General features: G+C 41.2%; 4 protein-coding genes and 1 pseudogene across 9 annotated transcripts; 3 read left to right on the top strand and 2 right to left on the bottom strand.

Annotated features, from left to right (window-relative positions):
* Nucleotides 1-776: 776 nt before the first annotated feature.
* Nucleotides 777-4,439, top strand: LOC147141475 (uncharacterized). Of its 2 annotated transcripts, none has more exons than XM_086042154.1 (2): nucleotides 777-1,344; nucleotides 2,886-4,439. In XM_086042154.1, the coding sequence occupies exons 1-2, from the start codon at nucleotides 1,338-1,340 to the stop codon at nucleotides 4,229-4,231; spliced, it is 1,353 nt and encodes a 450-aa protein (XP_085898280.1). In that variant the 5' UTR covers nucleotides 777-1,337; the 3' UTR covers nucleotides 4,232-4,439. The 2 variants fall into 2 exon arrangements, with proteins under 2 accessions (XP_085898280.1, XP_085898281.1); XM_086042155.1 differs by lacking the exon at nucleotides 777-1,344 and adding an exon at nucleotides 2,075-2,808.
* A 1,194-nt stretch (nucleotides 4,440-5,633) lies between these two features.
* Nucleotides 5,634-9,929, top strand: LOC147141474 (uncharacterized). Its single transcript, XM_086042128.1, has 2 exons — nucleotides 5,634-6,085; nucleotides 6,687-9,929. The coding sequence occupies exons 1-2, from the start codon at nucleotides 5,962-5,964 to the stop codon at nucleotides 8,870-8,872; spliced, it is 2,310 nt and encodes a 769-aa protein (XP_085898254.1). The 5' UTR covers nucleotides 5,634-5,961; the 3' UTR covers nucleotides 8,873-9,929.
* Nucleotides 9,930-10,539: 610 nt separating this feature from the next.
* LOC147141473 (uncharacterized) lies at nucleotides 10,540-18,226 on the top strand. 4 transcript variants are annotated; one of them, XM_086042150.1, is made up of 4 exons: nucleotides 10,540-11,000; nucleotides 12,200-12,538; nucleotides 14,847-14,966; nucleotides 15,947-18,226. In XM_086042150.1, exons 1-3 carry the CDS (start codon nucleotides 10,871-10,873, stop codon nucleotides 14,849-14,851), a joined length of 474 nt encoding a protein of 157 aa, XP_085898276.1. In that variant the 5' UTR covers nucleotides 10,540-10,870; the 3' UTR covers nucleotides 14,852-14,966; nucleotides 15,947-18,226. The 4 variants fall into 4 exon arrangements, with proteins under 4 accessions (XP_085898276.1, XP_085898275.1, XP_085898273.1 ...); XM_086042149.1 differs by having other exon boundaries at nucleotides 12,200-12,649; nucleotides 15,950-18,226; XM_086042147.1 differs by having other exon boundaries at nucleotides 12,200-12,649.
* Nucleotides 18,227-18,895: 669 nt separating this feature from the next.
* On the bottom strand, nucleotides 18,896-21,273 carry LOC147141472 (uncharacterized; annotated as a pseudogene). The gene is made up of 2 exons (XR_015088388.1): nucleotides 20,808-21,273; nucleotides 18,896-19,984 (listed from the first exon to the last, which is right to left on the bottom strand). The product of XR_015088388.1 is annotated as an uncharacterized LOC147141472 (transcript).
* Nucleotides 21,274-22,575: 1,302 nt separating this feature from the next.
* LOC147141471 (uncharacterized) lies at nucleotides 22,576-24,288 on the bottom strand. The gene is made up of 2 exons (XM_086042178.1): nucleotides 23,964-24,288; nucleotides 22,576-23,454 (listed from the first exon to the last, which is right to left on the bottom strand). The coding sequence occupies exons 1-2, from the start codon at nucleotides 24,085-24,087 to the stop codon at nucleotides 22,622-22,624; spliced, it is 957 nt and encodes a 318-aa protein (XP_085898304.1). The 5' UTR covers nucleotides 24,088-24,288; the 3' UTR covers nucleotides 22,576-22,621.
* Nucleotides 24,289-24,524: the final 236 nt, after the last annotated feature.

Below are 24,524 nucleotides of genomic sequence, written 5' to 3'. Positions count from 1 at the left end.
TTGTGTCTCGGAGCGTGTTGATGCTTGGAGCGTGTTGATGCTTCTCGGCCTAGTTAGCTTGGAGGAGCTAACTGAAGTGGTTGGCGGAAACGGTTGAAACGAACATCCGACCTCCATTCTGGGTGAACAGAGGGTTGATGTACTACGGCGCCCCTAAGGTGACATGGAAGTAAAAAAAAAAAAAGGAAAAAACTTTGCGTTCAGCCGCGGGCGTGTTTAATTGAATTTCTTTGAATTCGCTTGGAATACAAATACATAAAATCAGTTTTTGATATTAAGCACGGTTTCCAAATAAGCGAAAGACATCTGAAGCGAGTGCTACACAATAGAGGACATCTCTTGACATCAAGGAGCGCTCCAAGTCCTTCTCCATTATTCTTGCCAGCCGTCTCCGACGTACTGTCGTCTCTCAAACATGCATTAGAAGCTAGGCTAGGCTAGGCTAGCTGGCAAACTGACCCGGAAGTACATAAACACGCATTTAAAACAAAATGCATTCCCTCTGTCTCGCAATTTTTCAAATCATTACGAGGGAACGCAAAGTTTTTTTTACTTCCATGTCAAAACGCTGTACATTGAAATAAGTGGGATGCGGTGAAATCGAGTTTTCACTCAAATGCACCATTGCGTTGTTCAATTTGCAGTAAAAATGGCGACATCTGTCGGTGACTTGATGACAGTCTCCCCCTGCGCAACTGCCAGCAGCCAATCATCGCAGCGGGGCGTGTCCTGCCTGCCTTCACAGGAGGGGTGGGGGATATTGGGATTTCGTATGATCAGATGCTATTTGCGCAGGGAGGCGGCGCTTTGAGGAAATTGGTGGAGGAGAGAAGTATCGATCACGGGAGAATAATACCTATCCGATCCAAATGCTTGCTTAGTCTCGATATTTGTATCGATCCGCCCACCCCTACTTCACAGCCTCATGTTGCCTGTGTGTGGACATACCCACACGCACTCCACGAAAAAAAACAGAATTAGTCCTGAAAGGACTGCAGCCATACGCAGTAAGTCTATCACTACTTAACTGGGCCAAATCATCACTCATTCAGTCAATGTGTCCGGATAAACTCGTCCCGGTACGCACTGAAGCTACTCGGCCCAGTTAGCTTAGCTTAGCTTGCTTTAGCTCGCTAGCCGTTAACAAAGGAGATACATCGTCAGTTTCGCCAAACATCGTTTAGGTGTGAACTTTTTGGCATAATCGTGTCAAAACGTGCGAAGCCGACAGCAGACCTCGCCGAGGAACTTCCAGAACGAACTTCCGGAACAATCCAGGAAAACTTGCGACAAGACTGCCGAACGCCGTTCGCAAGCAGCCTCGCGTCAGGTTACACATGGCAGGTTTGTACTTTTCTTACACTCACTTGCTAAGTAGCCAGAGTGCTTTCAAAATATTCCTGTGTTTATATTTTCAGTTTTTGTTTCGTTACGCGTTGACTCTTACAAAAATCAAATAAATCAAGTATATGTTCACAGCATTATGGATTACTGTTCTTGTTATTGTATCATTATTTAAATTATTATTTATTTATCCATGCCAGCGGCAAGCCCAGATTTCAGTAATTTTTCTGTTTTTGTTGGATGGTTTACCGTGAGGTTTTTTTTTTTTATGTAAAACAGGTTTCTTGACTGCACAGGTTGGAGAAACACTTATCTAATAATTACTCTTCTAAATAAAAGCTCATGTTATTAAATACGTCTTATGTGATGCACATAGACTGAGAGAGAAGTGATAATTATGTGTATTATGACTATCGACCTGATGTTAATCATACGTGGATGAGCCCATGCATGAAGTAACTAATTCATTTCTTCATCTATTGTGTAATCTCTCTCTCTCTCTCTCTCTATACATATATATATATATATACATATATATATATATATATATATATATATATATATATATATATATATACATATGTATATATATATATATATATATATATATATATATATATATATATATATACATATATACAGGGGTGCACATAACGGGTACGCATGCGCAACAGAAATCACTGACGCGTACCGTTATTTGCGCCATGACGCGCATTTGCGTACCTGTACACACTAGTGGTAAAAAAAAAAAAACACACACACAAGCGGTGCAGTGGAACGGATCATCTTTGATTGGTAAGGATCAAGCATCGGTTCAGGATGGGCACGATCCACAGAATGGTTGGTGAAAAAAACTGCGTTCACAATTAGGCAATGTGACTAGACCGCATTGTCGTCTGGAAATGTGTACGAGACCGACACCAAAGTACGAGGAGGAACTTTGTGCAATCAAAAATGAAGAGAACGAGCAACTTCAACTTTGGGGCGATGTTTGCAAAAAGCCTCGTGTTGTGTTACACACAGAAGGTTTGTACACGTCTTACACTCACTTAAAGACTTTCTAGCGTACTCGTGTTTGTATTTCAATGGAATCCTCATGAATGGTAATGACACTGGCAGAGCTGAAGGAAGGGATGGGGTGCACTGACCCCCTAAAACAGGGATGGGCAATTCCGGCCCTTCAGGACCAGTATCATCAAAATCCCAGTTACATTTAGCGTTTTCCTCGACAGAAGCTTGATCCTTTTTTTTTTTTTTAAGGTTTTGTGGTTTAAGGTTTCCAAAAAGTGATACAGTACAACATACTGTGTGCTGAGCCTCAAAAGCCGAAACAGGCTCACGCAGCTCACGTCTCAGTCGCCGGGTTGAGTAGCCAGCAAACTTTTCTTTTTGCTTTGTTTTACGATGGTCCGATTTGAGTCCTGTTCACATGCATCGCTCCGTGTGTGGCAGGCCCAAGTCAAGGTACTGCAGACACAAAAATACACATCAAAGTGCCACTTGACCAAACCAAATGTGTGTTGTCTACTTGTGTCCTGCAGACGTCAGTGGAAAATATCGTCAGGAGCCAGAGTACCTTGTCATTAAAAAGGAGGAGGAGGATATCAGCAAGTCAACGTTGACACTTGTACCTTTGAAAAGTGAAGAGGGAGAGCGTGAGGAGAACGAGGGGGCGGAGCCTCCAGCTAGCAGCTCAAGTCAACACATGACAACCGAAGGTGATGCAGACCCCTGTGGACCATCACAACTAGGTGAACTAGCTCCACTATCAGATAGTGACGACGTAATGTCACACTCTACTGATGATGATGATGATGATGATGATGAAGAACACACTAAAGGTGATATGGCATGTCACGCTGACAACAAATGCTGGAAATGTTCTCAGTGTGGGAAAACATTTAGTTCAAAAGTGAATTTGAAAGTTCACACAAGAATACACAGTGAAGAAAGACCCTTTTCCTGCACGGTTTGTGGCAAATGCTTCTCTCAAAAGAGATATTTAAGAAGCCATGCAAGATTACACACTGGAGAGAGACCTTTTCCCTGCACAGTTTGCGGCAAGTCTTTCTTTGAAAAGAGACGTCTGAGAATCCACACAAGAACACACACTGGAGAGAAACCTTTTTCCTGCTCCGACTGTGGCAAAAGCTTCTCGCTTAAGCAAAATTTAAGACTCCACACAATAACACACAGTGGAGAAAAGCCCTTTCCCTGTTCCGTTTGTGGCCAAAACTTTGCTCAAAAGTCAAGTTTAGTAAGCCACACAAGAACACACACTGGAAAGAAAAGTTTTGCCTGCATAGTTTGTGGCAAATGCTTCTTTGAAAAGTCTAATTTAACAAGCCACATAAGAATGCATGCAGGAGACAAGCTCTTTGTCTGCTCAGATTGTGGCAGAAGCTTCTCTCAAAAATCAAATTTAATAAAACACGCAAGAACACATAGTGGAGAAAAACCTTTTGCCTGCTCAGATTGTGGTAAAAGATTCTCTCAAATAAATAATTTGACAGTACACACAAGAAAACACACTGGAGACAAACCTTTTTCCTGCTTAGACTGTGGCAAAAGCTTCCTTCAGAATGGAGATTTGACAAAACACACGAGAACACACACTGGACAAAAACCTTTTGCCTGCAGAGTTTGTGGCAAAAGCTTCTCCCAAAAATCCAATTTAAGAAGACACACAAAAACGCACACTGGAGAGAAACCGTTTGCCTGTTCAGTTTGCAGCCAAAGCTTCTCTGAAAAGACAAGTTTAACAACACACACAAGAACACACACTGGAGAAAAACCATTCAGTTGCAGTGTGTGCAATAAAAGATTCTCTTTTAGGGTGTGTGTTAAGAGACACAAGTGTGCTGGTGAGAGTAGCAGCGATACTTGAAGATTAAAAAAAACTAACTGAAGGCACTGACTCTGATGAACTGTAAACGTGTCATTGATATCAGCTGTAAATTGTCTTTACATGCACAAACATTTGTGAACATGAAAAATACAACCAAAATGCATACATGTACATAATGGAACAGAAGAAACTGTGCTTGTGAAACGGCAGCCCTTTTCCACAATCATCAATAAAAAAAAATGTAAAAGCTTGTTCCACTTGCTCAACTGGCCTTTGTGCCACTGTGTGAAAATGTGCCTAGTTAGCTTGGAAGAGCTAACTGAAGTGGTTGGCGGAAGTGGTCGAAACGAACATCCGACCACCATTCTGGGTGAACAGAGGGTTGGTGTACTGAGTGTAGGCCACTGGGTTCAAAAATTGTGTTCCAAAGACGTCAAAACGCTGTGCATTGAAATAAGTGGGATGGGTGCAGGACCACATGTCACCAACAGAGAGCGCACGCCCCGTATGTTTGAGGTGTTAGGGTTAAGGTCTAAATCACGATACTTACCCTAATTATCTGACTCCAAATTACTTACCATATAGTTATGATTTGAACCGACATTAACCTTAGCTTCACCTTACCTAACAATTATGCGTGCTCGTTCCGTAAGAGAGAGGACCAGAAAGCCAATCAGCCGAATCACCGAGATTTTATTCCGAACAGCAAAAGCTAATACAGTATCGGGGGCTCGGTTCCCTCTCAATACAGATCTGTGCGCTCCTGTGGCCATCAGAGAGCGACAGAACAGTTATAGAAAACAATATGCAAATTCAACACACCAAAAACACTAGCCACTATCATTTCATTAGTTACATGGTATCTGCAATATATTTCTTCAGATGCTGATTGGTTCTCTTTTCCCCGCCGTCTCAGATGACGCCTTTCCTTGTGCACATGACTCGCTGGGTTGTAGCTCCTGAAAACACCAAGTTATCTGCATTCCAAGAGGCCGGGGCCTTTGGGGAGAAACTGTGGCCCCCGCCTTTGTCTCCCTGTTTTTCACCGGCGGCACCTGGTACCATCAAACCGCCCGCACGTTGTGTTCCTCTGATACATCCGCTCCCCTGATACTGCAACCTTGAAACAGCTCTACTTCTACTCATTTGTAATACAACTTTGAATGATTCATAAATGGTTAACATACATTTATATATCCTCACAAACTAATAATAAAACCCTTCACTAGCCATACATGTATATGTCTTCACAAACTAACAATAAAACCCTTCAGAGGTCAGACGATGATTTGTCATTTTTTATGTTATAAAAAAAAAGGCTGACACCATAAGACGGCGCATCATTAAAGCCACCAAGGAAATAGCTTAACAATTCAAAGACGAGAAAGAAAAAGACGCTTTGAGGTCGCGACTCCGAGTGGGTGGAGTCAAACGTTGAAGTCCACCCCACATTGAGCCACGCCGCAGTTCGAGCTCTTCAGTAAGGGCTGCTCGTGAATTGCACCTCTACTTCCATCCACTTTTTCTTGACGTAAACAAACGATCTTGGCGAAATCTGTCTTCCGATTTAGTGCTGAACGGACCGAATCCTAATTATGACTACTACAACGTCATTTATTAAGGCTTCGAGTCCGGATAAACTGCGCCTTGATGCTTCCCGGCCTAGTTAGCTTAGCTTAACTCGCTAGCCGCAAACAAAGAGAAGCACACCGACGAAATAACGTCAAGCAGAGCTCAAGTGCGGATTTTGGGGGGATTGTTGTGTGAAAATGTGTGCAAGAACGACACCAAAGTACGAGGGGAAACATTTTGCAATAAAAGAAGAGAACGAGCGCCAACTTCAAGTGCTGGGCGATGTTTGCAAGCAGCCACGTGTTGTGCTACGCAGAGCAGGTTTGTACACTTGCTACTCTCGCTTGCTTTGGAAAAAACGAATTTCTAATAGCATAAAATACGCATGTGTTTGGAGTGGTAAGTGGAATTTTCATTACTGTATGGTCACGATACTAAGGCTACACTTGTACCCTTCCGATCTTCAATCGAGTGCACACCTAGTCAGAGTGCACATAGTATATAGTTCCGAGAGCGCAGGTTACGGCCCAAATCCCAAGAGCCACACTTGCACTTGAAGCGTATTATCCACAATTCATTGCGGATTTGACCAAAATGGCGGGAAACTGACAGCATTCGATGGAATTCCTGTACCTGTGCCGAAAAAAATGTCTCTTCACGTGGAAATATCTGATTATTACAAAGTTTATCATGTTTTTTTTTCTCAAAAGGCGATAAAGGCTCGTGCAGTTCACATGCAGGCGTTCATAGATCAAATTGCTCCGTTTGTGGGGTTGACTCGGCAGTCGTCCTTTGAATATTTTTTTTCCCGATGTGGATGGACCGTGATTGGCAGTCACAAGTCAAGTCAACAAGATCAGAGTCACGCTTGAAAATTGACTTGACCAAACCAAATGTGTGATTGTCTTCTTGTGTCTTGCAGACGTCAGTGAAAAGTATCTTCGCCCTGAGCAATGGGAGCCAGAGTCCACTCACTTTAAAGAGGAGGCGGAGCAGGAGGATATCAGCAAGTCACCACTGACCTTTGTCCTTTTGAAGAGTGAAGATGAAGACAAGGGGGAGGAGTGTGAGGAGGGCAGAGGGGCGGAGCCTCCGAGCAGCAGCTCAAGTCAACACATGACAACAGGAGGGGACGCAGACCGCTGGGAACCAGCACAAGCGCAAAGTGGTGACACATCATCACACTCTCCTGACACTGATGATGATGATGAAGAACAAGCTCAAGATGATAGGGCACGTCACACGAACAAATCTTGTGAATGCTCTCAGTGTGGTAAAACATGTAGATCAAATTGGCATTTAAAAGTGCACACGAGAACACACACTGGAGAAAGCCCTTTTTCCTGCTCAGTTTTTGGCACAGGCTTCTCTCAAAAGAGAATTTTAGTAAACCACGCAAAAATACACACTGGAGAGAAACCTTTCTCCTGCACATTTTGCGTAAAATCTTTCGATGAAAAGAGAGGTTTAACGCGACACGCAAGAACACACACTGGAGAGAAACCCTTTTCCTGCTCAGTTTGTGGTAAAAGCTTCTGTGACAAGTCAAGTTTAATGAAACACGCAAGAACACATACAGGCGAAAAACTCTTTGCCTCCTCGGTTTGTGGCAAAAGCTGCTCTAGAAAGTCACATTTAATCGGACACATAAGAACACACACTAAAGAAAAACCATTTCCCTGCTCAGTTTGTGGCAAACGCTTCTCGCAAAAGGGACATTTAACAAGCCACACAAGAACACATACAGGCGAAAAACCTTTTTCCTGCTCAGTTTGTGACAAACGCTTCTCGCGAAAGGGACATTTAACATGCCACACAAGAACACATACAGGTGAAAAACCTTTTTCCTGCTCAGTTTGTGGCAAATGCTTCTCTCAAAAGTTAAATTTAACAAAACACATAAGAACACACACTGGAGCAAAACCTTTTGCCTGCTTAGTTTGTGGTAAAAGCTTCTGTGACAAGTCAAGTTTAATAAAACACACAAGAACACATACTGGCAAAAAACCCTTTTCCTGCTCAGTTTGTGGTAAAAGCTTCTCATTAAAGCCACATTTAACAACCCACACAAGAACACACACTGGAGCAAAACCTTTTGCCTGCTTAGTTTGTGGCAAACGCTTCTCGCAAACGGGACATTTAACAAGTCACACAAGAACACATACTGGTGAAAAACCTTTTTCCTGCTCAGTTTGTGGCAAATGCTTCTCCCACAAGTTAAGTTTAACACAACACACAAGAACGCACACTAAAGAGAAACCTTTTTCCTGCTCAGATTGTGGTAAAACCTTCTGTGACAAGTCAAGTTTAATAAAACACACAAGAACACACAGTGGCGAAACACGCTTTTCCTGCTCAGTTTGTGGTAAAAGCTGCTCTACAAAGTCACATTTAATCAAACACATAAGAACACACACTAAAGAAAAACCATTTTCCTGCTCAGTTTGTGGCAAATGCTTCTCTCAAAAGTTAAATTTAACACAACACATAAGAACACACACTGGAGCAAAACCTTTTGCCTGCTTAGTTTGTGGCAAATGCTTCTCGCAAAAGGGACATTTAACAAGCCACACAAGAACACATACAGGCGAAAAATCTTTTTCCTGCTCAGTTTGTGGCGAATGCTTCTCTCAAAAGTTACGTTTAACACAACACACAAGAACACACACTAGAGAGGAACCTTTTTCCTGCTCAGATTGTGGTAAAACCGTCTGTGACAAGTCAAGTTTAATAAAACACACAAGAACACATAGTGGCGAAACACGCTTTTCCTGCTCAGTTTGTGGTAAAAGCTGCTCTAGAAAGTCACATTTAATCGAACACATAAGAACACACACTAAAGAAAAACCTTTTTCCTGCTCAGTTTGCCATAAAAGCTTCCCTCAAAAGTCACATTTAATCAAACACGCAAGAACGCACACAGGTAAGAAACCTTTTTCCTGCTCGGACTGTGGCAAAAGCTTCTCGCTTAGGGCAAAATTAAGCAATCACACAAGAAAACACAAAGGAGACAAACCATTCAGTTGCACTGTGTGTGATAAAAGATTCACGAGTAATGGGCGTGCAAAGTCACACAAGCGTGCTGGTGAGAATAGCAGCAATCCTTGAACCTTAAAAAAAATAAAGCTGAAGGAAGTGACTTTTTGTGGTAAGTTGTATAAGTGTAAATGATTGTGAGTATAATGTGATGTATTGAGCAACTCCAAGCAACTTGGCAGTGCGAGACCGAGACTGGCCCCAAGGGGTTGACATGGGAACTGCAGCTACAACCTTTCTATGCAGTTCGAGCCATCTAAATTGCGTTGAAATGCAATCGATATGAACGTATGCCTAGGGCTGTGCAATGAATTGAAATTCAATTACAATTGTCGCACTCCACGATTCCAAAATTGGCATAATTGTAAAAAACGAATATTGTCATGCGTTGATATCCAATGCACTATTTTTGTTTACACAAGGAAATCATACTTGAATTTATGAAATTCCACATTTTTTCAAATTTTGTAATAACTAATTTTATAAATGGTGTGTGGTCCAAGTGGAACTTTACATAATTATAGTGTTTCAAAGACATTTATTTGTCATTATATCTTTTTACGTTTAAACATTTTCTTGTTTTGTCCCAAAAATAGATAATCCTTTGAAGAATTGAGATTTCAATTATTCCCCAAATAATCGTGATTAATATTTTTGGGATAATCGAGAAGCCCTACCTATGCTTGTGTATTCTTCACTGCTCTGATCCTGCTAACTTTGCATTGATGAATCCGCTAGGCCCTGATAAAAAAATCTTTTTCCCGCTCATGTCAAAACTGAAATGCTTGTTGCATGAACTTCGGATGGGTTCAAAATGAGATGTTTCCAGCTGAGGCATGAGAATTGATGCAAGTTGGAAATTGTGAAATGCACAAAGGTTTTAAAATGACAGTTGGCTCAAATCGAACTTGAAGTGGATGAATTGAATCTTACTTGAAATTCGAGCTGATACTTCACACATCTGCCTTTCTTAAGTAGATAAAGGGGCTCCCCTTTTGTCTGGTCGCCCGCTCTCTTCATCATTGTAAATAAAAATGTATTGTATTCATATTCAGACTTGCTATGGATCAGGATCTTGTCTTATGTCTTGTATGTTTCAGTAGCTGACGTTAATAAACATTGTCCATACACAGAAGTCAAGCGTGAATTGTGTGTGTGTTTGTGTCAAAGTACATGACTTTGCTTTTTCAAGTTTGATGGTGAGTTTTTGAAAGCCATGAGCTGCCGGCCGGCACTTCGGCAGCATTCGAAATGAGTTGTTTTGGTAGCTAACTAATTTTGAATAACTATCAACTATGGCCAGCGATGTGCGAGGATTGGCTGGCTTTTCTGGCTAGCAACCTCCTCGCTGCTGCTACTCGGTTGGGACACGGACATCTTTGCGGCATATGTTTGCGTGAGGTACCGGTAGGTTGTCATTAATTTTGTTACACATGCAGGTGCGATGCATCGCGTACAAACCAACAGCGTGTCGGAGTGCTATATGTTTATATCAATGTAGTTAACACTCCTGTAAAGGGGGGGGGGAATGCCCAAATTTCTACTTAAGTTCATGAAGCATTTGTACTTGGTGACTTGACACCTTTGATGTTTACTCAGAAGAAATGGATGGCATCATGCTATAGTGCGGTGAAATCGAGTTTTCACTCAAATGCACCATTGCGTTGTTCAATTTGCAGCAAAAATGGCGACATTTGTCGGTGACTTGATGACAGTCTCCCTCTGCGCAACTTCCAGCAGCCAATCATATCGCAGCGGGGCGTGTCCTGCCTGCCTTCAGCCTCATGTCGCCTGTGTGTAGACGTACCCACACGCACTCAGTGATTTTTTTTTTTTTTTTACCGAATTAGGACTAAAGCCAAACGCAGTATGTCTATCACTACTTAACTGGGCCAAAACATCACCGATTCAGTTAATGTGTCCGGATAAACTCGTCCCGGTACGCACTGAAGCTTCTCGGCCCAGTTAGCTTATCTTAGCTTGTTTTAGCTCGCTAGCCGTTAACAAAGGAGATACGTACATGGCCAGTTTCGGCAAACATCGAGCAGGTGTGAACTTGTTTGAATAATCATGTCAGCCCGTGCGAAGCCGACAGCAGACCTCGCCGAGGAACTTCCCGGCCGGAACAATCCAGGGAAACTTGCGACAAGACTGCCGATCGCCGTTTGCAAGCAGCCTCGTGTTGGGTTACACATGGCAGGTTTGTACTTTTCTTACACTCACTTGCTAAGTAGCCAGAGTGCTTTGAAAATATTCCTGTGTTTATATTTTCTTGGCTTTCGTTTCGTTACACGTTGACTCTTCAAAATCAACAAAGTCAAGTATATGTTCACCGTATTTTTATGAATTACTCTTATTGTATCATTATTTATTGTTTTTAATCCATACCAGCGGCAAACTCAAATTTCACTCAACGTAAGTACATTTGTGACTAAATCGAGACAAGATCGTGATTTCAGTACTTTTATGTTTTTGTTGGGTGGTTTACCGTGAGTCTTTTTTTAAATGTAAAACAGGTGCCTTGGCTGCAGAGGTTGGAAATTTACTCTCCTAAATAAAAGCTCATGTTATTAAATACGTTTTATGTGTCGTGTATAGACTGAGAGAGGAGTGATAATTATGTGTATTATGACTATCTACCCGATGTTAATCATACGTGAATGAGCTCATGCATGAAGTTCATTTCTTTATCTATTGTGTAATCTCTCCCTCTCGCTCCCTCCCTCTCTCTCTCTCTCTCTCTCTCCCTCTCTATCTCTCCCCCCCCCTCTGTATATATGTAGAGGCACATTTTTTTAAAGTGTTACCGCAAAGAGCCACGTTATACATATGGGCGCAAATGAAACAGACCATCATATCAGCTCACAAGATACTGTATGCTAGCTTTGCTGTGTATTTGTGCTAGTGTAGCTGTTTTGTTGTTTGTTTCTAGTGGGGTTGCCAATACATTCAACAAAAACTGTGTTAAAATTGCAAAAGAGAATGAATGAGAATATCACTGTGTTATTATGGAAAACAAGGATTGTTTTTCAATGGAAGAGCTGCAGTCCTCCTTCCCTTTCTTCTCTTTAGTTAAAGTTAGTGAGCACTAAACAATCACCATGTTTAAATGATGTGCTATTTCTCATAATAGTGTTTTCCCTCATTTTGTTTTGTATCTCATTTTAGCCCTGCACTAATTAAAAAAAAGTGAAGTATTACTTAGTTTGAAAGCTGGAACAGATTGATTGCATTTTCATTCATTTCAGTTAGAAGCGTTACCTCGGTTTTAGAACAGGGTCACGGAACCCATTAAGTTCACAAGCTGAGGTTACGCTTGTACAGACAATATTTCACAAAACAACAAGACACAACCTCAAAGTCACGGCATGAGATTTGACTCATTTTTGTTCCCTGCAGGTGTCAATGATGTTCATCCCGAGCGACAGGAGCCAGAGTCCCCTCATGTCAAAGAGGAGAAGGAGGAAAAGCACCCTCACATCAGAGAGGAAGACACGCCCCTTCACATTAAAAAGGAGGCTCAGGAGAAAGACGAGAACGCCCACACCAAAGCAGGGGAGGAAGCGGAAAAGCAACCTCACGTTAAAGAGGAGGTGGATGATGTCACTAAGTCACCATTGACATTCGTCCCGTCAAAAAGCGAAATTGAAGACAGGGGGCCGGAGCCTCCAAGCAGCGGCTCAATTCAACACATGACAGCAGAAGGTGATGCAGACCACTGTGGACCGTCACAATTAGGTGAGCGAGGTCCACTATCAGATAGTAACGTCGTAATGTCACACTCTCCGCATGAGGGTGATGATGATGAAGAGGAGGAGGAGAATGATGAAGATAATGAACACTCAAAAGGTGATATGGCGTGTGACACTGACAACAAACACTGCAAATGTTCTTCGTGTGGGAAAAGATTTTCATCAAAGTGGCATTTAAAAGCACACATGAGAACGCACACCGGAGAGAAACCATTCAGTTGCACTGTGTGTGCTAAAAGATTTCTAGAAAAGGGTACTTTGATTAAACATACAAGAACACACACTGAAGAAAAAGCTTTTGCCTGCTCAATTTGTGGGCAAAGATTCTCTCAAAGATCAAGTTTAACAATACACACCAGAACACACACCGGAGAGAAACTTTTTGCCTGCTCAGAATGCGGCAAACGCTTCCCTGTAAAGGCACATTTAACTAGTCACGCAAGAACACACACTGGAGAGAAACCATTCTTGTGCTCACTTTGTGGTAAAAGATTCATTGACAAAAGTACTTTGATAAAACACACGAGAACGCACACTGGAGAGAAACCGTTTGTCTGTTTAGCTTGTGGGCAACGATTCTCTCAAAGGTCTAGTTTAACAATGCACACAAGAAGACACACCGGACAGAAACATTTTACCTGCTCAGAATGCGGCAAACGCTTCTCTGACAAGTCCAGTTTAACAATACACGCTCGGAAACACACAGGAGAAAAACCTTTTGCCTGCTCGGTATGTGGTAAGAGCTACTCTCAAAAGTCAAGTTTAACAATGCACTCAAGAACACACAGTGGAGAGAAGTCTTTTGCCTGCTCAGTTTGCGACCAACGCTACTCTCAAAAGGCTAGTTTAATTATGCACACAAGAACACACACTGGAGAGAAACTTTTTCCCTGCTCAGTATGTGGCAAAAGCTTCACAGTAAAAACACGTTTAACAGCACACACAAGAACGCACACTGGGGAGAAACCATTCTTGTGCTCAGTGTGTGGCAACAGCTTCTCGACAAAGTCGGGTTTAACTAAACACGCCAGAACGCATTGGTGAGGAACATTTCAGGTCTGGTGTTTTTTTTTTAATTTTTAAATTTTATTTTTTATATAAATGATATTAAGCGCCACGAGTGTGATGGTAACGAGGGGCAACGCTTCCCCAATGAAGCTGCAGCATACGCTTAAGTTGGGACTCACTTTTATGGCGGTTAAGAAAGTAGCCTCTGAAAGTATATGTACAATATATTTTTAAACGCTGTTTCTAATGAATTTGACATACTGCCAAAAGAATATTGCTAACTCGCTAGCCAAAGGCTGAAGTGCACTGTATTGGTTTACATAGGAAACAACTGCATGACCGTCTACAGAATGTTTTTATCAAGGAGGTTCAGTCTGGATTTCGAATAACCATAGCACCAAAATGGCCTTGGAGAACATAACTAAAATAGTAACAATTAGATCTCAGTGCAGCCGCACGCACCAAATGCTTTTACATAGGTCTGGCTATACCGCTGCTATTAAAGGAACTGCCCGAAATTGGTTGAAATCATACTTGTCAGATCACCTGCAGTGTGTAAAAGTTGGTCACACATACTTGATGCGTATAAAACTTATATGGCGTCCTGCAGGGTTCCGTCCTTGAACCAGCACTATTTTGTCTCTACATGCTTCCTTTGGGTAGTAGTAGTAAAAAAAAACCCAAAAAAACACAGGAAATTTCCACTGCTGTGCTCCAGTAAGCCACTAAGAAATCTTCGACTGGGCCAAACGCTGCAGCCCGAGTACTTATCAGAACGAGAATACGAGACCATATCTCCCCAGTGCTTCTTGCCTCACTACGCTGGATACCCGGGAACATTTCAAATTGAACTTCCGCCGACCCATAAAGCGCTAAATGCTCAAGCAGCACTCAAGCAACTTTTGGTGTCCTACCAACCTACTAGAGCGCGTTGCTTCCCAAACACAAATTGACGTGTGGTCCTCAGAATCTGCAAACATGGAACAGGTGGGAGAACTTTGAGTTCTCAGGCGCCAGTCGTATGGAAGCAGCTCCCCGATTTGGTCCGGAGGGCTGACACGTTCTCGTTGTTTAAGAGCAATCTGAAACAATTTCCTCTTCCAGAGAGTCACTTTTTTTAAAATCGTTTTCCTAAGTGGTATACCGTGAGATTTTTTCCGATGTGAAATATGTACCTTGACTCAATAAAGGTTGAGAAACACTCCTGTAAGGTGCCTAAAAGGACAACATGTTTTGGGGATTTCGACAAGGAATACAAATGTTGATCTTTTTCATTTCCCTCACAGGATGAATAAATGACCGCCTATCAACCAAACGACCATCTGTGTGTCCTTCTGTCCATCCATCCACGGTTGTAAAGGATAAAGCTGCTCAATATTTTTTTACTTAAGTACATTGAAAAAATGGTATGTATCGTTTTCTCAATTTTATTTCGTCAAGTGGTTGCACGAAATATCATCTGAATCCAGATCCATTTTTAAGTATACTTAAAAGATGGATCTGGATCCAGATTCATTTTGTGTAACCACCTGAAGAAATATAATTCAGTAAATTCAACTATCATTTTTTTCAGTGAAGTCCATTCAGTCCTTTTGTCAGTGTACACTAAAATTAGAAAATGTATTCAATTTTATTTTGTCAAGTGGCTGCACAACATAAACTCTAGACACGATCGAGACACTCTGCGCATGCTCATTGCTCGACCGCCAGGAATGCTGGTCTTTGCGTATAGGAAGCGCTTGTATGCGGAAGTGCGTTTTTTGGCGCGAAATCCATACACGAGCAGAGGTAAACAAGCTCAGAGACGCGGCACAAAAGCACACTTTTGGAGCGAGAAGGAAACCCGCTGCTTCATTCATGTGGTGAGTGACATGAATATCAAGTGTTTTATTGACTGTTGAGAGTAACGAGCGGAAAAGACGTCCGTTTGAGTCGTGACGTCGTGAGTCGCCGTACACAGTGGCTGATTCAAATGCCGGAGCAACTCTGTCCGCTCAATCATGTAAACGGGACATTCAGAATGTTTCAGAAATCGGAATTTTGACTTTAACCCGCATATTGACTACATGTAAACGTAGTCACTATGGTGGCGCGGGCGTCGTAAAATCGAAGCGTCGTCGCTCGCGTACCTCGTAATTCGAGGACTGCCTGTATCCGGATTCACATGATCATATTTCGTGCAACCACCTGAAGAAATAAAATTCCCCACTCTATTTTTCAGTGTATGTGTATTTCTAACGTAAAAACCATTGGCGTTTAGGCTTAAAAAATCTTTGTTGTTGTGGTAAATTCTCAAAATATCTATTGCATGTTTTGACTATTAAAAAGTTGTTGTATTTGAGTATATTTCAGGCTGTAATTTTTTTTTTTTTTTTAATGCACGCAGCAGAGTGTGATGTCATCAAAGACGGCCATTTCACGATGAAATCTGAAGATGCCGCATTCACCTGGAAGTACAATTCCGGAGCTCTTCCGACTGATATCACTGCAGCAGACGGTAACACGGAGATCACCGGCCTGAAGACAAATAACGGCGGGCTGTACGGCGGCACCAAGACCTCCACATGCAGAGGTGGCGATCAAACTGCATGTTTTTGGTAGGTTTTTGCTCTTGCAGGAAAATATTCTGCTGTCACTTTGTTTGACCACACGTTCGTTTTTGTGAAAGCCCCCAATTAGGCCGTTGCCACTTGCTTGCCACGTATTTTCACTTTCTGTCGGACGCACTTTTTATTGGGAAGCCGTGAAACGCCGACTAGTCTCTGATAGTGCCGACGTATGAACAAAATATTCACAATTTGCCGTCCCTTCCGCAGTAAAAGCTCAGATTTCGGTGTAAATTTGTTTGAAATTCCTGTGTGAAAATATGACCCTAATAGACACAGCATATTCGTTTCAAGAACATTTTTGGCTAGACTTCCCCTTTAAGTTTGTTTCCCCTGACTGCCTTGAGACTACGTCAAGTTACTTACTTACTTGTAAGATTCATCATTTTATAACATTCGGCTATTTTAATAGTTTCACTTGAAGGCGGGTGGGTATGTACTTAGTAGCTTAAACCTGCTCTGTCCCATAGAAAGATTGTTATATTCAAAATGTGCATATCTTAATGAGATGCCGTTTACGTCAAGTTACGACATTGTCTAAAAAAAACAACAACATTTGAAACCTTGCATCAGCTCACTTACAGAGGTCGCCATTATGTGAAAGCACAGCTAAGAAGCTGCTTTTCAAATAGCCTACGTTCCATTATGCATTTGGCTTGCACTTTTAATGTTGTTTCCAAATGTTAGCGAAAAGAAAAGCAAATGAATTAACATCTTTTAAATACATGTTTGAAATCAACACCTAAAACATTTGCATCATTATTACCTCCTTAAGACAAAACAGCGATGGCTCTTGTCACTGATCAAAATGATTGGCTTAGCATCTTGTCATCGTCATAAAATTGAAGTTCATTCAAATCGACAATGCAAATGTCCCCACACTGTGGGATTAATATCTTACACTAGTTAAGCGTACCACAAAAAAAATAAAAAATTCTGAAAGCTTCAATAGTCACTGCTATTGTCATTTGCACATTTGTGTCTCTTGGCAAACGCATTACTAGAAAATCTTTTAGCAGACACACTGCAACTAACATGATTTCTAATCATTTATAGAGAACAAGGTGTAGGACTTGATACGGTTTTTACTTCTTCCTACTCCCCTTGAACATATAAACATTACAAAATTAAGATAGGTATTGATATTTTTTTTTTTTTTACTTTGATTTTGTTTTCCTAAAGATAGACACAAAACAGCCCAATAAACGTGTGTACGCCACATAGGCTAAAAGACACTTTCACTGAAGCCATATTAATCAAAGCCTTGTGAAGCTAGCAACATTTAAGCGGCACTTCCGGCTTGTGCTTTTGATTATTGTAGCGGTCATCTTACCGGTTTCCCTCAAAACAGCAGCAAACAGCTGCAGCTCATTCAGAACGCTGCGACTCGGGTTCTTACCAGAACAAAAGAGATCGGAACATAGAACTGCAGTCCCAAACGCTTTACACTGGCTCCCAATTAACTGTGGAATTAAAAAAAAAAATTTTTTTAATTCTGCAACCGGTCTATAAATCACAGAATGTTTTTGGGCCCTGAATACATGAATGATATGATGATTGAATATAAACCCTGTTGGGCTCTGAGATCTGCAGATTTGACAGGTCATTTAGTGGAGCCTAGATTTTAAACTAAATATGGTGAAGCTGCATTTAGCTGTTATGCTGCACACAAATAGAAGAAGCTGCCAACAGAGGTCAAGTCAGCCCCGAGTGTAAATGCTTTGAAATCCAGGTTCAATAACTCTGCTTTTTCTCATACCTTTGATTAAGGTCCTCTAAACCATTTTCAATCATTTTTTCCCTTTTATATATTTTAGAAATCCACTTTTATTTCTTTGAAATGTTTTTCAAGTTTCTTGCTAATGTGCTTCAGTGTTGTCAACGTACACTCTGGTAGTTTTGTTGACTGCTTTGGTTTTCTCTGCTCTGCTTTTGAATTGTTGTCAACTGCTGTGTTTGTAAATGCTTGTAGCTGTTGTCTTTGCTTGCGTGAAGCACATTGAGTTGCCTTGTGGATGAAATGTGCCATAGAAATAAAACTGCCTTATTGTGACACCGAATCGTTGCCACTTCCGATACCTGACTTTGTCACGTGGGTACATGGAAAACATTGCACAAAACATTTTGGTGGAACAGATTATGGCCAGTTCCAACAATGCGCTGACAGACACGCTAATGAGAATGACACAACTTAGTGGGCAACAACGCACACTGCTAAATGAACTCACAACTACGTGCGCACACTCGCTTTCCAGTCCTGCAGCCACATGTGACGTGATGTCACGTGAACTCGCTTTTCACACCAAAACGTGATACAAAAAGTTTGCAAATGAGTCACCAGTGAATGGGAATATACTAGGACTTTATATGGTCTCTTCTACAATGATCAAATCAAATAAAAATTGTAATCCATAAAAAAAAAAAAAGTTTCTGAGAAGACTCAAGCCTCAAGTTTGGGCATAAGCAACTTGGTAAGCGGTGGGCGCGGCCCGTAATGGCCCGTCCTCGGTGACGGCGTCTGTCACTCCTTCCTGAGGTTAGGACAACACAATGGTTCTTCTGTCATTGCTAAAGTGCTCTGCCTTAGCATCTTTTCGTCATAGTCACACAATTCGGGTCGACTCAAAATGGCAAAATTTCACATGTCCCCGTTGTGGGCTCATCTCATCCTCGTTCGACTTTTACAGCTTCCCACAAACAATCCCTTTCTTCAAATTCTGCTTGAAGCTTCAATGGTGACTGTTCCTCTCATGCGCACACTTGCGTGTCTTCACAAGAGCATTCATGACTCGGTCTTTTAACGCGCACACACTGCAACTGAATGGTTTCCCTCCGGTGTGTGTTCTTGTGGTTGGTTAAACTTGACTTTGTAGCGAAGCTTTTACCACAAACTGAGCACATAAAGGGTTTCTCTCCAGTGTGTATTCTCATGTGATCTGTTAAGCTTGTATTGACAGAGAATCTTTTGCCACACACTGAGCAAGTAAACGGTTTCTCTCCAGTGTGTCTCGTTGTGTGCCTTGTTAAATGTGACTTATGAGAGAAGCTCCGACCACAAATTAGGCACATAAAAGGTTTTTCTCCAGTGTGTGTTCTTGTGTGCTGTGTTAAATTGGACTTTTCAGAGTAGCTTTTGCCACATACTTTACAGGCAAATGGTTTTTCTCCAGTGTGTGTTCTTGTGTGTCTTCCTAAGTGTCCATTTTCCGAAAACCTTTTGCCACAAACTGAGCATATAAAAGGTTTCTCCCCTGTGTGTGTTCTTGTGTGTTTTATCAAAGTGCTTGCATCAGTGAATCTTTTACCACAAACTGAGCAGGGAAAAGGTTTCTCCCCAGTGTGTATTCTCATGTGAACGTTCAAACTCTGCCTTGAGCTTAATGTTTTGCCACACTGAGAACATTTTTTTTCAGCGTGAGGTGTCACATCATCTTCAGACAGTTCACCATCATCCTCATCGTCAGTAGAGTCAGTAGATATGTCGGCACTATCTGCTCGAGATGGTGCACAGTGATCTGCATCACCTTCCGTTGTCGTGTGTTGACTTGAGCTGCTGCTTGGAGGCTCCGCCCCTCTGCCCTCTTCACACTCCCCCTTGTCTTCATCTTCACTCTTTAAAGGGACAAAGGTCAGGGGTGACTTGGTGACATGCTCCACTTCCTCCTCCTCTTTAATGTGAAAGGGCTTTTCTTCCTTTTTAAAGTAAGGGTACTCTTCCCCTTTAATGTGAACAGGCTCCTCCTCCTCTTCTTCCTCCTCTTTAATATGAGGGGACTCAGGCTCCTGTTGCTCAAGACGAAGATATTTTTCGCTGACAGCTGCAGGACACAAGAAAACAAACACATTTGATTTGTGGAGCTGCCAGCTGTGTGGCACATGCATAGCAAAAATCCATCTTTTTCTGATTGGACGAGGCTAACACCGACCCAACATTATCTTGATTCTACTGGTGTCACAACAGGTTGTGAAACCCTTTTTTTTTTTTTTTTTTTTTTTTTACAAATACGAATATATAGAACTTGCAAACTTAATGTTATCTATTATTGGTTCTATAGCCTATCACAGTCAATTCTTATTTATACTGGTATCACATTGATTTTACAAATAAAATAATAAAAGCCACCCCTTGGGTCACCATGTATTTTGTTCTGACAGTACAACTTTATTTATATAGCACATTTCATAGCAGCGCTTTGACAAAATAGCAATACAACAACAAAGACAGTGAAAGCAATACATTAAAACGAATTATTATATACAGTAGACACCGGAAAACAGCAGAAAAGTGTCAGTCTCACGTCGGGTGATTTTCCAACATGTCCAGATCATCATTAGCGTCATCAGGTTCGGGTTTTACGTGTTTAAAGGGGTTTTATTCGTTTTAATGTGTTTAACGTGTGTGGGAGGGGTATAACGAAGTGCTGCATATAAAAAAAAAAGTGTTTTAAATGATGTCTCTTCAGCGCAGATTTTGTGGACCGATTTCATTTGACGTGACCAAGCCAGCAAAACGTTTGGACGCTTCATCTGGCCATCACTATCGTCCCGTCATAAGGATTCCCTCAAAATACAAACACGGGAATATATTTTTTTAAGATAGTTGTTTATTACTTAACAAATGAGAGTAAGAAGTGTACAAACCTGCTCTGTGTAGCACAACTCGAGGCTGCTTGCGAACGTCGCCCAGCATCTGAAAATGCTCTCCGTTCTCTTCTTTCATTCCACAAAATCCCTCTGCGCACTTTGCTGTCGCTTTTGCGCACATTTGCACACAACAATCCCAACACGTTCACACTGGATCTCTGTTTAGCGATGTGTTGACTACATCAAGTGACGTCACAAGTCTCTCATTTTGTTAGCGCCAAGCGAGCTAAAAGCTAAACTAAGCTAACTAGGCCGAGACGCTCCAACGTGCACCGAGACGAGTTTTATCCGGACACAGATTTAAAGGAAGTTTAAGTCCAGTAAAATCCTGACAGGCGCTGTGTGTCTTGTCGAGGAGTCATTCCATGCGGTAAACGTACAGGAAAGGTTGTGGCGTTCGCGAGCAAAGAATGAAACGTGACCGCAAGTACGAAACTGCGGAGCGGAAGTTGCTAGCAAGTTGGGGAGGACGGGGGCGATTTATATTTTGACGCATGTTCAAAGTCTTCTGTGGTTTCTTATTTTAGCAAACAATGGTCGATTGCAAGTACAGGGGTTCCTTAGAAAATCGAAATGAGTTGAAATCGTACATTGACCACGCTAAGACTATTTTTTAATTAAAATCATCTTTTTGCATTCAAATAAATGCAGATGCCATTAATCCTTTCGAGCTTCACCCCCTAAAAACAACAAAACATTTTAATGTGTATTTACATTTTTTTTAAAAATGTGATCAATCTGTATTATACTTCAAAACATAAAATAATTATATACTTAAATAGAATTTTAAAAGAATTAAAGTGGGACTCAAAGCAATATGTTGCATATGCCCCCAAAACTCTAAACTCTCATTCTGATTAATACTGCGTTTGTGGAATAAGAATTAAGTATATTAATTCCTCTGTTTTCACTCAACTCAGGAGGTGGCCATTTTGTCCTGCACCACCCTTTGCTGTCAACTAAAAGTGACGCCAAACTCGCTTTTGATATGTGCTAACGTCTTCTCTTTTCCCCCAAAAAATAACCGTTTCTTTTTTCCACGGGAAATGAGGCTGTCACTACTGTTTGAACTTTGTAGTTTAATTAGTTGAGTTATTCGATTTTTTGATAATTGGATTTTTTCAAATGTTATTTTTATTTTCATATCATTTAAAGTAAATCACCATCAAAAAGTTCGAACTATACTAAATCAGGCAATCAAGAGTCATTTCAACGCAAGTGACTGGGCAATAATGCTGATTTCAAATGAATTTTCCTTACTCATATTTGCTATTTAATTGTTTATACTAATTTCTTTTTTTTGCATGCCAGATTTAAAGAAGAAAAAAAAAACACCATGTATTATGTACTGGTTGACCTTCTTCCTGTACGGACGAACAGCAAACCAAAATAATACATTTAATATCAACCCCGAAAGCTACAATATTAAGTGACGAAGACAAAAATGAAGGACATTTTTCGATACTTATAGTTAACCTTACAAACATAAGATGCAATTTCAGTTTTTGTTTTTCAGACAGGATTTTCGTTTTCAATTTATGTCATAAAAAAGTCAAATTTCTTCAAACTAAAGTGTCAAACCAAAACAGGTTCCTTCACTGTAGTTCACATCAAGGATGCCTGCCTATCGATCGCAAAACAACTTAGCAGATGCGCTATGTTGACAGCTGGACTGCGTTTGTGCTTTTAATGTTTACAAACATTGCTACAGGAAAAGAGACAAACGGATTATTAACATATTAGTGTATTTACATGTTTGAAATAAACACACACAAAAAATCAACATCTTCAGCTTTGTTTTTTTTAAAGCTTCAACGACTTCTACTCTCAGCAGAACACTTGTGCATCTGAAGCTGCTGTTTACTTGAGAATCTTTTTGCACAAATTGTGCAGGGAAAAGGTTTTTCGCCAGTGTGTGTTCTTCTGTGCGTTTTCAAATTACTGCTTTGAGAGAATCTTTGGCCACAAATAGAGCAGACATAAGCTTTTTCTCCAGTGTGTGTAGTTGAGTGTCTTGCTAAATGTCCCTTTGCAATGAATCTTTTACCACAAACTGAGCAGGCAAAAGGTTTTTCTCCAGTGTGTGTTTTCGTGTGCTTTTGCAAAGTTCCATTTGCAGAAAAGCTTTTGCCACAAACTGAGCAGGAAAAAGGCTTCTCTCCGGTGTGTGTTCTTGTGTGACTTATTAAAATCGTCTTCACGGAGAATCTTTTACCGCAAACTGAGCAGACGAAAGGCTTTTCTCCAGTGTGTGTTCTCATGTGAGTGTTCAAATACCACTTTGAACGAAACTTTTTCCCACACTGAGCACATTCAGTGAGTTCATCATCATCGTCATCATCATCATCAGTGTCAGGAGAGTCTGACGCTACGTCGTCATGATGCGCTTGTGGTGGTCCACCGTGGTTTGCATCACCTTCTGTTGAGTGTTGACTTGAGCTGCTGCATGGAAGCTCCGCCCCTCTTTTCCCCTTACGCTCACCATTGTCTTCATTTTGACTTTTTAAAAGGACAAATGTCAACACTGACTTGCCGATATCCTCCTCTTCCACTTTTTGCATGTGAACGTGCTGTTCCACCTCGTTTTTAATTTGAGGGAAATCTGGCTCCTGCTCCCAAGGACCAAGATATTTGTCACCGACATCTGCAGGACAAGAAGACAAACACATTTAGGTTTGGTTGAGTTGAATATGTTGCTTGTAAAAGAAAGTGAGTCAGTTGAATTTACAGAGGACACGCACATCGTGGCGCATGGTCAGGATGATACCACCTATGCCTCAATTTGTGCTAGGAAAAACCCTGTGTACTTTGACTAGCGAGATTGATTTGTTCCATGATTTAACTTGTAACTCAAATTATTTGTGTATGAAACCAAATACCAACAATGAAATTAATTGCGTTGTAAAATATATCATATAATATTAAAAAATAATAGGCTTCATGATGTATACAATACAGACACACGCCGCCATTTGACAGCAGCACTTGTAAACACACACACCACGTTCCAAATGATGTTTTTCACAGATTTTTATAAACAGTAGAAATAAGTTACATTGTTGTTTACTTCAAGGCTAACACTATTACCGATTAGCAGCCAAGGAGGCCATCAAGTAATGAACTTTCAATGGAAAGTAAACAAACACAACAAACCTGCTGTGTGTCGCACAACAAGAAGCTCCTTGCAAGCAGCGTCCAGACGTTGACGTTGTTGCTGGTTTTCGTCTTTTATTCGACACACGTTCTCCACGTACTTGGTAGTCGTTCTTGCAAGCATTATTTTCACACGATAATCCCAGCACGTTGCTGACTCTTGCTAAAAAAAAATGCGTCTCTGTTCGCGGCTAGCGAGCTAAGCCGAGAAGCTTCAACGCGCCCCGAGACAACTTTATCTTCGCGCGAAAGTTTTAGGATGTTTTGTCCCGTTTAAATAAGGACAGGCGTCCGAGGTTGAGAATTCAATTTAGCCCGAGTTCAGTGTAACTCTTCTTGTCCTGTTTCTTCTTCTGCATTACCGCCACCTAATGTGCTGGAGTGCGAGTCACAGTACGCATGTACACGTTAGGGGGGAAAAACTCACTTCCATCTTTTATATTCCTATCGAACTAAATGACCTCGTCCACATTCATAAAGCCAATCCAAGTTTGCCAATTAAAGAAACGTTCCATAAATACTTCTCAAGGCAAATGACTGGGCAGTAATGCTGATTTCAGA

This window comes from Filicampus tigris, chromosome 10, assembly GCF_054856515.1.
Source record: "Filicampus tigris isolate MCC_2025a chromosome 10, RoL_Ftig_1.0, whole genome shotgun sequence".
In the NCBI taxonomy this organism is placed as follows: Eukaryota; Metazoa; Chordata; class Actinopteri; order Syngnathiformes; family Syngnathidae; genus Filicampus; species Filicampus tigris.
This window is presented reverse-complemented; position numbering and strand designations above follow the sequence as displayed.